At 39.0% G+C, this 13,545-nt stretch overlaps 1 protein-coding gene across 1 annotated transcript in view; it reads left to right on the top strand.

The window, feature by feature from the left end:
• The first annotated feature begins 2,511 nt into the window (after window positions 1-2,511).
• The window catches only part of C8A (complement C8 alpha chain), a 62,390-nt gene continuing 51,356 nt past the window's right edge, over window positions 2,512-13,545 (top strand). The window contains exon 1 of the mRNA XM_037500601.1: window positions 2,512-2,588. Within this exon, the coding sequence (XP_037356498.1) occupies window positions 2,512-2,588 (77 nt within the window). The remainder of the gene's footprint in view (window positions 2,589-13,545) is intronic.

Raw genomic sequence — 13,545 nt, 5'->3', positions numbered from 1 at the left:
TAAATGAGAAAATATTCCTGAAAGTATTATTCAATCATAGACTAATTTTAATAATTATTTGCTAATTTCTCCAATGAGCATTTCTTATTAAAGATTCAGTATTAAGTGATTTGATTATAAAGAAAAATCAGACACAGAACTTACCCTAGAGAGATTTACCTTCTTGATAAGTACCCCACTTCCTTGGAAAAACTTAATAGGAGGTTATAAGGACAAGCGTTGGTAACAAGTTTATGAGGTTCAGAAAACAAGCAGATACCTACAGACACAGACCCATGAGGGACCAGTCACTGGAGAAGACTGACTGATAAGGAACCATTCATGGGGAAATTTCCTAGTTTAATAGACAGTGGGGGAGCCACTGAAGGTTTCTGAGCAGGAGAGTGATGTTGTCTAAGGCAGTTTGATTAGAGATGAATGCAGCAGTAATGTACAGGGAGGTTTGAGCAAGGAGAAACTCACTAGGAGGCTGTAATGATCGTTTCAGAGACAGCAAACGTCCTGATATGGGTCAAAGACAATGAGAATGATGGGGAGAAGCATGTTGGGAAAACATTGAGAGAAAATGGTAGAATTTGACTGACCATGTTGGGTGGTAAAGGGTGAAGGAGGAGTCTGGAATCCATTGAAGTCTTGGGAAAGGATGAAAGGCATCAGGAAAATTTTGAGAAGCTAGTCTAGGAAGGAAGACAACATTGCCTAGGAAGGAAGACAACATTGCCTACATGTTAAAAGAAGAAAAATAAATAAAAATAAATTTAAAAAAAAAGAAGAAAAATAATTCAGTGGAATGCCAGGGACCAGAAGAAGACACAACAGCCTTTTCGTAGGACTGCATTCCCCAGCCTAAGCACTATTAACATTTGTGGTCACATAATTCTTCTTGGGAACTGTCCTGTGCATTGTGGGAGGTTTGGCACAAACCAGATTCCAGTAGCACAACCTCCAAAGTTGTAACAACCATGTCTCTGGATACTTCCAAGTATCCCCTGAAGGGCAGAATCATTTCCCGGTGAGGCCATGGTTAAAGGGTGAGGTCTACTCATGGGAAAAGCTGTGTAAGTGGTGGAGGAAATGTGACTATGTTTTCCACACAGAGTCCCCAGAGGCTCTGAGGACTTGTGTCAGGAAGTTGGACTCTGGATGGATGAAACAGGGAGAGTGGGAGATGGCTAGTCTTGATGGAAAGAAATGTGTTCCAGAAGTGCACCCTTAGCTGCCCCAAGGCGTCCCCATATAACACCTGCATCTTTAGTGAAAGCACAGTGAAATAAGTCATGACTGCATCACTCATGGAAAAAGGAGAAAAAGAAGAGTTTTCTGAATGGGTCTGAACGAGGGTAGAACTGAGAACAAGAGGATCCAGGCGTCACAACAGAGTTAAAGGCGAGGCACAGAAATCAATGGCTAGAGGGACTTCCCAGGACACAGAATTGCTGTTCACTTCTGTCAAATTTTATGTAAATCTCTGAGCAACCAGAGGCAATGACAACTGGGGACCTTATTAAAATTTCTATGTTGAAATAAGATACACATTTCTTCGGCATGCAAGTCATTAATTTTTTTTTCATAGCTTTATTTGAGATTAATAATGATACTACTTGTCAATCCTGATAATGAGAGATCTAAAGATTCCCAAAGATATCAAGACAGCTGTACATTCTTGGGCAAGTTAATTAACTTCTCTGGACCTCCATTTCTTCAACTGCAAAATGAAATTAATCATTTCCATCTCATAGACTTGTGAACATTAAGTAAAATAAGACATATGACATGGCTGCCACATTGGAGGTGTTCCATTATTGTCTTTTAAAAATCCATCCATCCATTTATACGTCTGGAAGAGGCAGAGATAGTATCATCTAGAGTCCAGATATATGGCTGGTATTATGATTCTAGAGAAGGTTTCTGGAAATGTCATTTTTAGATATCTGGGCTCCTTGACATCAATATGCTGGATCTTAATGATATCCAGGATGAAAATGGAAAGCCCATTCAATTACCTACATTTCTCAGGCTGCAGGTGTTTGTTAATACATTGTAGAACCTCCTCGTAACTGTTAGCACTTCTTATAGGTTTCTGGTTGTTAATAGCTGAGATGATACACCAGTATTCACCTAGTTTTAGTCCTGCAATAGAGGCTGATCTGACCACAGACCTTCTAAGTGCCACGCAAAAAGACTTGGAATTCTGGAAGTTCATCTTAGCATAAATTTTGCCTCCATCTGAAAATCTGATCCCTTTCCTAAGCTGGTATTGGTTAAATAGGAGGTATCCTCAACCATATGGATATTGTTTTACAAAAGGCCTGAAGGACAGTGGCCTTTGGTGTCTGGGATTTTAGGATGTTTAGCTAATCAATACTCTAGTAATTAATTAACCACATGGAATGAGAATCAACTAAGTTATGTTAGTTTCAAACATTGGCTAAATCTTGTGGGTCCCAGTTGGTAGACATCTTTAACTCCCTGAAGAGTTTTATTCCTTCTGGGTGGTGGCTTCTGAATAAGATGTTCACTGTTGCTTTTTTCAGCCTGTCTTTGATGATTTGTCAGCCTGGGGTAACCATACAGGAGAAGGTGAACCGGTGAGTCATTTACAAGTCTGAGCAGAATTTGCATGTAAGACCCAGCTGGTGGGGAGGTGAGACAGTTTCATATTTGCAACTGTCTATTTTAGGATGGAATGTGATCTCTTTTCATATTATTACTAACTCAGGGAAGGAGTACCTGACACTGGAAAGAGCATGCACTTGTAGTCAGTTGGGTTTGTGTGAAAGTCACAGCTCTAATGCTCAGGAACTGAGTAATATGAAATAAATCACTTAGTCTCTGTGAACTTCAATTTCCCTATCTGTGAAATGAGAATAATGTCTTTTCTATAAGAGCTGATGAACATGAAATAAGATCCTGTATGTGAAATATACTCAACTTAATATATGATAATTTTCTTGTGTATGGACAGTAACCTCTACTTATCTGTTTGTGAATCATAAGAATACCCATGTCAGTGTTTGGGGGAAGATAAAATCAGCTGATGTGTATAAAACCATCTTAGACAAGGCAAGAGACTGTAGAGACACTAGGTTATTTCACTCTAGAAATGAGTTTACCTTTTGCTATGGGGAAATGAGTGGAAGTGATATTTTCATATGTGCATTGCAACTTTACCCATTCTATTTCCTTGAATTGTCCAACTGGATTTCCTGTTTTTTTTGTATTGTAACATCAAGTATTTTGTGGTATTTAACCCTTTATTTAGCCTCTGGAATAGTGTCAAAGCAGCCCCTGTTTCCCAAACAATAAAGATTTTCAGTAGATTATTTAAATTCTTATTCAAATAATAATTCAATTCTGAATCATTACTTTCAAATGCTGGAGCAAAAGAGATTTCTTTCAAGTAACAGTTCAGAAGGGGGAAAGGCATTTTTATAAGCAATTAATTTGCAATTTGTATTTAAAGCAAATACATCTCGAAAAATCAGAAAATTCATCTTTAATAATTAGAAGATAAAGGCAAGAGAACTGTGCTAAAGGAAATCTCTACTGAGATACTCTTAATTATAAAAGCTTATCATTGTAATCCTTTTTGAAAATGAACAAAGAGTCTTGATGTTTGATGAACTTATCAAATAAGACAGACCAGTGAAGAGGCAAATTTGAAGTCAAGGCAAAAGAGAACCAATTAAATACTTTACAAAGTGCTGAAGAAGGAAGCCCCGAGGTCTTTGTGTCTAATGCCAGTATGTCTGACCCTGGCTTTGAAAATGGAAAATGGTGAAAAAACTTTACTGGGTTCAAATTCTGGCACTGGCAGTTACTGTGTGTGTCGCCTCAGACAAGCTATTTAAGTTTTCTGAGCAGTAAAATGGGAGGCAAGTAAGAGGAAGAATTAATTCACAAAATGTACTCAGAACAATGCCTGGTACTTAGTAAGCATTCAACGAAAGCTGTTGCAAATGATGTTGTGTGATTGTTATTGTCATTCTTGGTATATCTATTCTCTGAGGGTTGATAAAAGTTAGAATAAATTTATAATGTGCAATTGCCATGGCACCCCTAAGTTTGCCAGTAATGTTAATTTTTTTTTAAAGATTTATTTATTTTTATACAAGAGCTGGGGTACAGGTCAGAGGTGCGGGAGGGTGGGAGGATTCACCAGAACAGGGAGCAGAACAGGCAGATGACAGAAATACACTGCTGAGGGGAGCAGCGGGCGCTACAGGAGAGGTCTGCCACACCATGTGGGATTCTTACCAGCCGGCGGGGATCGAACCCGCGCTGCAGAGGCTGCGGACAGTTTCAAGCACAGTGCTCCACCTGCTGCGCCACCGGGGAGGCCCAATGTTAATTTTTTTTAAAGATTTATTTATTTATGCATACAAGAGCTGGGGTACAGGCCAGAGATGCAGGGGGTGAGAGGATCCACCAGAGACAGAGTGGGGAACAGAACAGGCAGATTGACTGAAATACACTACTGAATGGAGCAGCAGGTGAGTCTGGAGGATTCTGCCTCACCATGTGGGTTTCTTCCTGGCTGGCTGGGGATTGAAATCATGCTGCAGAGGCTGTGGGTTGCTTCATAGTGTGGTCCTTAACCCCTTGTACCACCAGGGAGGCCTTAATGTTAAATTTAAGAAAATTTAATTGGCACTCTTTTATTCCCCCCACATAAAATATTTTACACACTCTAACACTGAAAACAGATAATATGCCTTACATTTTTAATGGTGTAAAATTATTTTTCTAATTCTATGTTTACCATTTGCTTATTACAAAGTTTGGTTTTAAAAATTTCAATTGCGTTATTTTTTATTGAGGTAATATTGGTTTATAAAACAGAATGTGATAAAGTTTTAATAGAAAAATGGGGTTGTTTTAAGAAAAGTAATTTTAAAATAATGGTGATGAAAGAAAGGTAAAATCTTCAGCCTCAAATATCAATGGGTTTCTTCTACTGCCTATTTTATACAAATAATTTAGTTTAGCATGTGTTGCTTTAAAAAGTTAAGATTTAATTAAAAAGTTAAGATTTTTTTCAGTCCTTTTAATTTACTGGGATTTGTGTTAGGACAAATATGGTGATTTATCTCAGTGAATATTCCATGTGTACTCAAAAGTGTATCTCCTTCTACTATTGGCTGTAGCACTGTCATTCAGTCAAATTGATTGTTAATATTACTCAAGTTTTCATCTCCTTGTTTTATCAATGACTGATAAAACTCTACTTGTGGGTTTGTCTATTTCTCCTTTCAGTTTTATGAGATTTTACTTCATATATTTTGAAGATCTGTTGCTAAATAGAATTGTTTTGTCTGCTTGATGATTTATCCCTTATCATTATGAAAGTCTTTTACTGAATCTGGTAATCACCCTTGTTTTGCAATCGACTGTTAATATAACACCTTGCTTTCATAGGGTTAGTTTTTGCATAGTGAGTTTTTTCTAATACTTTACTTAAACTTGCCTGACTCTTCATATTTTAAAGTGTACTTCATATAGATAGCATGGTGATGAGTCTTGCTTTATTATCTATTCTAATCTCTTTTAATCATTGCATTTAGACCATTTATGTAAAATGTAGGTATTGAGATGCTTGGGTTGGGTCTACAAGCTTTCTACTTGTCCCATTGTTAGGGGGAAAGGATGTTCTGAGCTAATCCCATACAGGCTTTGTGGACCCCACCCCCACTTCAGACCAAAGCCATCAGGACATTGGGAAAGACAAATCCCATCACCACCAAAGGGAAGGTGGCTGGGACCTGAGGTTGGAGTTAAGCAGCCAGGGTTGGTATAAAAAAACCAAACACATGGGCCTTGGGTGGCTCGCTCTCTCGCTTGCCTCCTGGCTTCACAGCTCCTGGCTCGCGGCCAGCTCTCAAAGTGCCATTTGGGATTCCAGATCGACGGATCGGGTAGGACGCATTTAAAACTTTGTCTCCCACTTTTCTCCCTGAGTTGTACATTTCCTCACTTGCCCTTCCCTTGTAAATAAACCTTTTATTAACCTTCCATTTGTGCCTGCAGTAGAGTATTGATAAGTCCTTTTAAGCACGTGGGTGAGGACCCACAGTCAGGCACTCCATTTTGTATCGGGGCTGCCCTATAATACCATTGTCTTTTGTTTCAGTTTTCCTTTTTTGGGTCATCTTGTGGATTTAGTCTATTTTCTAGTTCTAAATTGATTGATTAGCTAATCTGGTTTATTTTTGTTTGGTGATTACTCTCACATTTACATTAAACATCACTAATTTATCACAGTTTATCTTTAAATAATTATGGAATCGCTTCTAATGTCATTTTCACTCTGTATGACTTCCTTGAACATTTCTCATAGCGCAAAATAAATTTTGACAATGAATTCTCCATTTTTGCTGTGAAAAACATTTTGCCTTTACTTTTTTTTTTTTTATAGAGGCATGTTTTTATTTATTTGTTTGTTTGTTTGTTTTTGTTTATACATGCACTGGGTACAGTCAGAAGCGCGGGGGGGGGGGGGGGTGAGAGAATTCACCAGAGCCAGAGCAGGGAGCAGAGCAGGCAGAAGGACCGAAGTACACTGCTGAGGGGAGCAGCGGGCGGCAGGAGAGGTCTGCGCGCCATGTGGGACCCTCCTCCGGTGGCCGGGGAGCAGCCGGGAATTGAACCGGTGCTACAGAGGCTGCGGGCAGCTTCGCAACCCAGCGCTCAACCGCTGCGCCACCGGGGAGGCCTACTTTGAAGGATATCTTTGCTGAATATAAAATTATAAGCGAATAATTTCTCCCCTCCCACTCTACCATCCCAGCCCTCAATAACTTTAAGTATCCCATTCCATTCTTTGGCTTGCATAGTCTCTGAGAGATCTTTTTGTTTCTTTCTGTAATGTATCTCTTTTTATTGATGGATTTTAAGATTTTCTCTTTATCGTTGATTTTTAGTTTTGTTTGTTTATAATGTGCCTTGGTATTATTTTGTAGGTTCTTATCAAATTGGGGTGGGGGATAATTTACCATTACAAATTCAAATATGTTTTGTGTTCCATACTCTATTTTGCATTGTCCAATTGCAGTTATGTTAGACAGCTTCCTATCATCCCACAGGACACTGAGTGTCTGTTGTTTTTGGCAGTTCCTCTTTGTTTCATTTTGGATATTTTCTATCACTGTATTTTCAAGTCTACTAATCTTTTTTTTTTTTTCTACAGTGTTTATTCTCTTCATGAGCTTATCCAATGAATTTTTCATTTTGATTATAATTTTCAACTTGATATGTTTTATTTGGTACTTATTTGGGTCATATTCCTAATCTTCTTATATACTTTAACATATTTACAATAATATTTAAAATCCTTGTTTTCTACTTCCATCACTTATTTCATAGATATTTAAACTGGGGAAGGATTTAGATAACATCTAGTTTAATCCACTCGTGACATATAAACTGAGCCTTATGACACAAGGGGAAAAATTAAATAACAACCAGACTACTCTGCTACACATCTTCTGAATATTGACCAACTTAATCCTCATTACATCCCTTTAAAATTGTTGTTGATGGGCCTCCCCCGGTGGCGCAGCGGTTGAGCACTGGGCTGCGTGCGAAGCTGCCTGCGGCCTCTGCAGCGCAGGTTCGATCCCCGGCCACCGGCAACGGTCCCACGTGCCTTGCAGACCTCTCCTGCCGTGCCCACTGCTCCCCTCAGCAGTGTATTTCGTCAGTCTGCCTGTTCTGTTTCCTGCTCTGGCTCTGGTGAATTCTCTCACCCTCTTGCGCTTCTGACTATACCCAGTGCTCGTATAAATAAACAAATAAATCTTAAAAAAAAAATAAAAAAATAAATAAATAAAATTGTTGTTGATGTCATCGCCCCAGTTGAGGGTCAGAGAGAGGAAATGGAAAAATTTCTTCTAAGTCACCTAACTCCCAGTGGCAAAGTTAGACTTTCTAATACCCAGATGAGTGTTATTGTAGCATATTACTGCTACCTCAACTCACCCCCAAAAAAGGCTTTTCAAAAATAACTATGCATTTTGACAAGCAAAGCAAGTATTTAAGTCAGAGCTAAGGTGCCCAAAGGCTTTTATAACATTTTCAACCTGATATTTACACTGATGAAGAATCAACAAAATACCTTAGGGGCACTGAAGAAACATAAATAAGGAATGCAAACATAGAGGATAACCACAAAAGTTTTTTTTTTTTTAAATAGGTCAAATAGGCAATGATTGAAAAATCTTAATCATGATCCTCCTTTTTATTCAAGGGCAATCAATTGTTTACCAGTGTTTCCCGAATGAGAGCCATGTGGGTATTTCTATTAGCTGCAGAAATGACCAGAAGTCAGTATGTATTCAGACTATGTGGATTTTTAATATAAACAATTGGAATAGTGGTTGGGACTTAAAAGTGAGTCTCGTAAATATGGAGACTTGTTCAGGTAACTCAGCTTTATCCACATTTCAGGCGTCATTGGGTATAGGCTCTGGAGAGGGATTAACCTGAGTTCAAGTCCTGTTCTAATCACTTAGTGTCTATAGAACTTGGGCAAGTCACTTAAACTCTCTAATTTTCAACTTTCTGATCAGTAGAATGGAGGTAATATATATTTCATAGAATGCTTGCCAGAGGTTAAGGGAATACATACAAAATACTTAGCAAAGAACCTAGTCTATGGTAAGCTTTTAGAAAATTATTTATATTACTGTTTCTTATTTTTCCAGAAATTCTTTTTTCTTGAAGTCTTCCCCACCTCCCCCCCAAAAGCATAGGTTTTAGAATCAAATAATCTTGGTATTAATCCTTGCTTTGCCACTAACTGCCTGCATAACCTCAAGTGAGTGTTTTCATTACTTTATGAATCTGTTTTACTTACCATTAAAATAGCCTAATTCCTACTCCACAGGTTCTTGTGAAATTTAAATGATAGAAGATTAAATGAGAGCTTAGATTTGGTACCATAAGTTTGCTATGCCTGAGAGGCTAGCAGTGCAGAGATAAAATGGGACTTGTCCCCAAACAAAACAGGATTTCAGAGGCAGGGTCTAGATTGAAGATCTAAATCTAGAAGGCATGAGCTTAGATGGTTATGTGAAGCAGATGAAATGGGTTCTTAGAGGTGTGGAAATGTAGAAAAATAGGGAAAGCTAGACTGCATCCTGAAGAGTTCCAGCTTTTAGAGAAGTCCAAGAGAGGAAAGATTTCAAGAAAGAAACAAAGGTAAATAGAGGGGAAGTCCAAGCCAGAAAACCTTCCACTGGATTTAAAGCAACATAAAGATCACCAGAGAGAGACTCAGAACTTTCAAAGTCAAATTTTAAATATCTCGGTTTCTTGATGTAGTTTCATGTGAGTGAATGGGACTGATTCAATCACAGAATTAGTGACAATCCGTCTCGAAAATAGGCTAAGCCACCTTATTAGGATGAGCCCCTGGTAATAGTCAGGGTTCAGCCTTCTGAAGTTCCAGCCTAGGACTGGAGCCTAATTAATTATTTTGTGATCTGAATTGCTGAGGTAGCCACATTCTGAGGTCAAGCATTTGATTTTCAGGTTGCAAGTTCAATTCCAGGTTTTAGGGCCTTGCCCAATATACTACCCTATTTAAAAAGGTAGATGGGAAACAGCTATCTAGTCCCCTGCTATATATGGAGTAAGCTTTCCTACATTTTTGATGAAGATGGAGGGGTTGATGAGCATGTATAGGGTAGAGAAGTTTTGAGAAGAAACTAACATGCATATCAAGCTTTGCATGCATAACCTCATCCCATATTCAAAATAGTCTCACAAGTTGTTGTTATTCATGTTTTTCAAAGTGGAAGTTCATTAAGTACCAGAAACTAGATTCAAGTGCATGTTTGGTGGACTCTAAACCCCAGTCTGTTATTTCAGTTTTCCTCTACTGTGTTACATAGTGCTACAGATATTACATGATAGAAGAAATGGCCTGTGTTCAAAAACAATTGGAGAAATACTAGGTTAAATAAACTGAAATGCAGAAATTCTCAGAGCTTTTAATATCGAACATTTGAAATCTCCAAGAGTTGTGTTGTCTGAAACTTATTTAAGTGTATTTGGCCACAGAACTTCTCTCCCTCCTCTCCCCTTATGCACATCTCAGGAACAAGAACTCCCACGGAGGAACTTTGAGGAACTCTAAAATGACACTGTGCCATTTCTATGGAGGAATAAACTAAAAGTCAGGTCATTATAGCTTATACTAGCACATCAAACTAAAGCAACTAAATCAAACTAGCAAACAAAAGACTAGACTAAAGATCTGGAATCTCAGTGTTCTTACTGCCTGAGTAGATTTCCAGCAGCAGGGACATGCTTTAAAATGATCTGTCAAGATTTACTAGGCCACTAATTTGTTAATGGTTCCCTAAGTACTCGAAAAATTGGTATGATTCTTTTGGAAAGTCATTTGGCCATATGGTTATAAGCTTTAAAATCACTTGTGTCCTTCTATTCAGTCATCCCATTCTACAGGCTGTATCTTCAGTCCATGACATAGGATATGGAAGGCCTGGGTGCTCAATCTTCTAATTGTTTGATATTAGGGGAGGGGAACAATATGCAACCATCACAAATACTTTACATTTCTGTTGTAAGTGGAAAAACCACGATATAAACTATAATACTCAGAATGATCTCAAGTATGTTATGAAAACAAAGAGTGAAAAGAAATTAAACATTAATGGTGGGAGGATTGGAGGCATTTTCAATAATCTTTTCTGTGTTCTCTTTCATGAGAATTTATTGCTTTTATAATCAGCAAAAACAAATGGGCCTCCGTGGTAGTGCAGCGGGTTGAGCTCAGCGCTGTGAAGCTGCCTGCAGCCTTTGCAGTGCTGGTTCGATTCCCGGCCGGCCACGGAGAAGCCCATATGGCACAGCAGACCTCTCCTATATGCCCGCTGCTCTCCCCAGCAGTGCTTGCAGTCCATCTGCCTGTTCTGCTCCCCACTCTGTCTCTGGTGAATCCTCTCACCCTCCCGTGCCTCTGGCCTGTACCCCAGCTATTGCATAAATAAATAAATCTTTAAAAAAAAAAGAAATTCATTGGAACGATAAGAGGAAATGCTGGTCATACTGTTACTGGCCAAGAGGTTGGAGCTCTGTAATCACTTCATGCATGGTCCTGGGGTGCTTTGTGTGCTTTTGTTTCTGTGATAGCATTAATGTGTGTGCCTCTGTCTAGACATCATGTCACAAAGCTTTTAAAACTACAGCAACAGAATCCTGTTCTGTCTAAGCTTTTGCTTCCATCCATTAATTCTGTTTTCTTCCATTTTGACATCATAACGCAGTCTCTGTGGGCTTACAATGACATTACCTTGACAATTTCTATAGTGAGATGCAGAAATAATACTGGAGTCATTTTCTGTTCCCAAACCTTCACCCTGTACCTTCTTTACCACTTTTCGATGATTAGAAATCTTGCATTTCTCCATGTCCCTATGCTTCAAACTTTTACTATTAAGACAACCTATCAGAAAAATGACATGTGGACAAAGCCTTGAGTCATTTGAATGTCTACATGCTGGGAGAATTTAATCAGATTCTAACTGGGAATTAGGGCCAAATAAATCTCCAAACAATGTCATTCTAATTTTCATCAACTGATTTCATTTTTCCCTTCTATCTTTCCTTCCCTCTGTGTCTTTTCCTTTCCTAAATATTTACTGAGCACTTTCCTTGGGTCTGACACCATGACAGGTACTGGGCCTTCAGTCACAAGCAGACAGTTTAATACCTGCCTTCAGAGAACTTACAATCTGGTGAAGAAGACAGAAATCATACAAATATTACAAGTGTTTTAATTAAGTGCTGAGAAAAAAGTGTATAGAAATGGACAAAATAAATTCTAAGATGGGAGGTATCTTTTTTTTTTTTTTTTTAATACAAGAGTCGGAGTACAATCCAGATGCATGGGAGCGTGAGAGGATTCACTAGAGATAGAGCAGGGAACAGAACAGGTTGACTGATGAAATATACTGCTGAGGGGAGCAGTGGGCGAGACAGGAGAGCTCTGCCCCTACATGTGGGTTGCTCCGAGGCTGGCGGGGATAGAACCGGCACTGCAGAGACCACGGACAGCCTCACAGCGCTGCACTCAACTCACTGCACCACCAGAGAGGCCTGATGGGAGGTATCTAATGTGTGAATAGTGAGGATGGTGTCCCTACAGAGCTGATGTTTATGATGAGACTGAAAAACACCTAGGAGCTAACCAGGTAAACTGGTAGATAGTTGGATTCACTAAGAATTGTGTTCTACAGGGCTATGCTCGAGGGAACAGGAGGATCCAGGATCCAGAACAGTGGTTAACATTTTAAAATGATGAATCATGAAACCAAAACTAATTATAAAAGAAAATGAAGATAGGAGTGGGTCTCATTGTTAGAGAGAAAGCATAGGTGCCAGTGGAAGTCCTAATGGGGTCCAACCAAGTGCAGTGAGAATCCTTGAGCATCAAAAGATATAAAGGAGAAGGTACGGAACCCTCAAGTCACTATTGACACTGCACTACCATTTAAGAAATGGCCACTTGTCATTTGTAGTATAGTATAAAAGACTATATATGACCAGACTAGTAAAACAGCCCTCCACTATATAACTCTTTCAGCTGCATAGTTGTTTGAGACTGGATTTTCTTCACAGATTTTAACAAAACAACATAAAGCAATAGAATAAATGAAGAAGCAGAAATGAGAATCCAGCTGCTAAAGCAGGCATTAAAGAACTGTACAAAAGCATAAAACAATGACACTCTTCACTAATTATTTTCCTTGGAAGTGTATTTCTAATAAAATCATGCTATTTATGGTAATGTAACAGATTTATGGTAATGTAAATAAATACAAATTAAAAAGTTTTGATTTCTGTGAACATTGATAGATCTAGTCCACTTTAAACAAAGTTTCTTTAGAGTCCTCAATGATCATCAGAATATGAAAGGTCCTGGGACCCAAGTTTGGGAACTAGAGTGAAAGATGAATGTCATGACTACCCCAGAACTCCTTGTCTAGGGTTTCAGCCTTGGGGTGATCATTTATCATGAGTAGTGCTCACTGCATGAGATCTGAAGCACTCTTTTAGGGAGATAATTGTGGCATTAATCACAGCAGAGTCTGCTGGCTCTTCGAGGTTGCATCAGTTCTGTTGGTAACAGAAAGCTCCCCAACTCTGCCCAGTGGCCTCACCAGGCCTGAACATGGGCCGCAGTGATGGTGCTGCAGAAAGGGTGAAGGCTGGGAGCCAGGCAAGCTTATGGCTGGTTTATCTTGCCCTGAGTGACCTGGCTAACTCTTTAACGGGCAAACTTGATAAAATTAAAAATCTAGCATCAGTTCAGCCTTAAAAAGAAGGAAATCCTGCCATTTCTAACCACATGGTTGAAAATGGAAGACAATATGCTAAGTGAAACAAACCAGACAAAGACAATACTGTATGATTTCACTTACACGTATAATCTAAAAAAGTTGAACTCACAGATCCAGAGAACAGAATGGCGGCTACAAAGGGCTGGGGCAGGGTATATGGGGTGGGGGGAGTCAGAGG

The sequence above is a fragment of the Talpa occidentalis genome, unplaced genomic scaffold (assembly GCF_014898055.3).
Source record: "Talpa occidentalis isolate TD23 unplaced genomic scaffold, MPIMG_talOcc4v2.1 talOcc4.9, whole genome shotgun sequence".
Lineage (NCBI taxonomy): Eukaryota > Metazoa > Chordata > Mammalia > Eulipotyphla > Talpidae > Talpa > Talpa occidentalis.
This window is presented reverse-complemented; position numbering and strand designations above follow the sequence as displayed.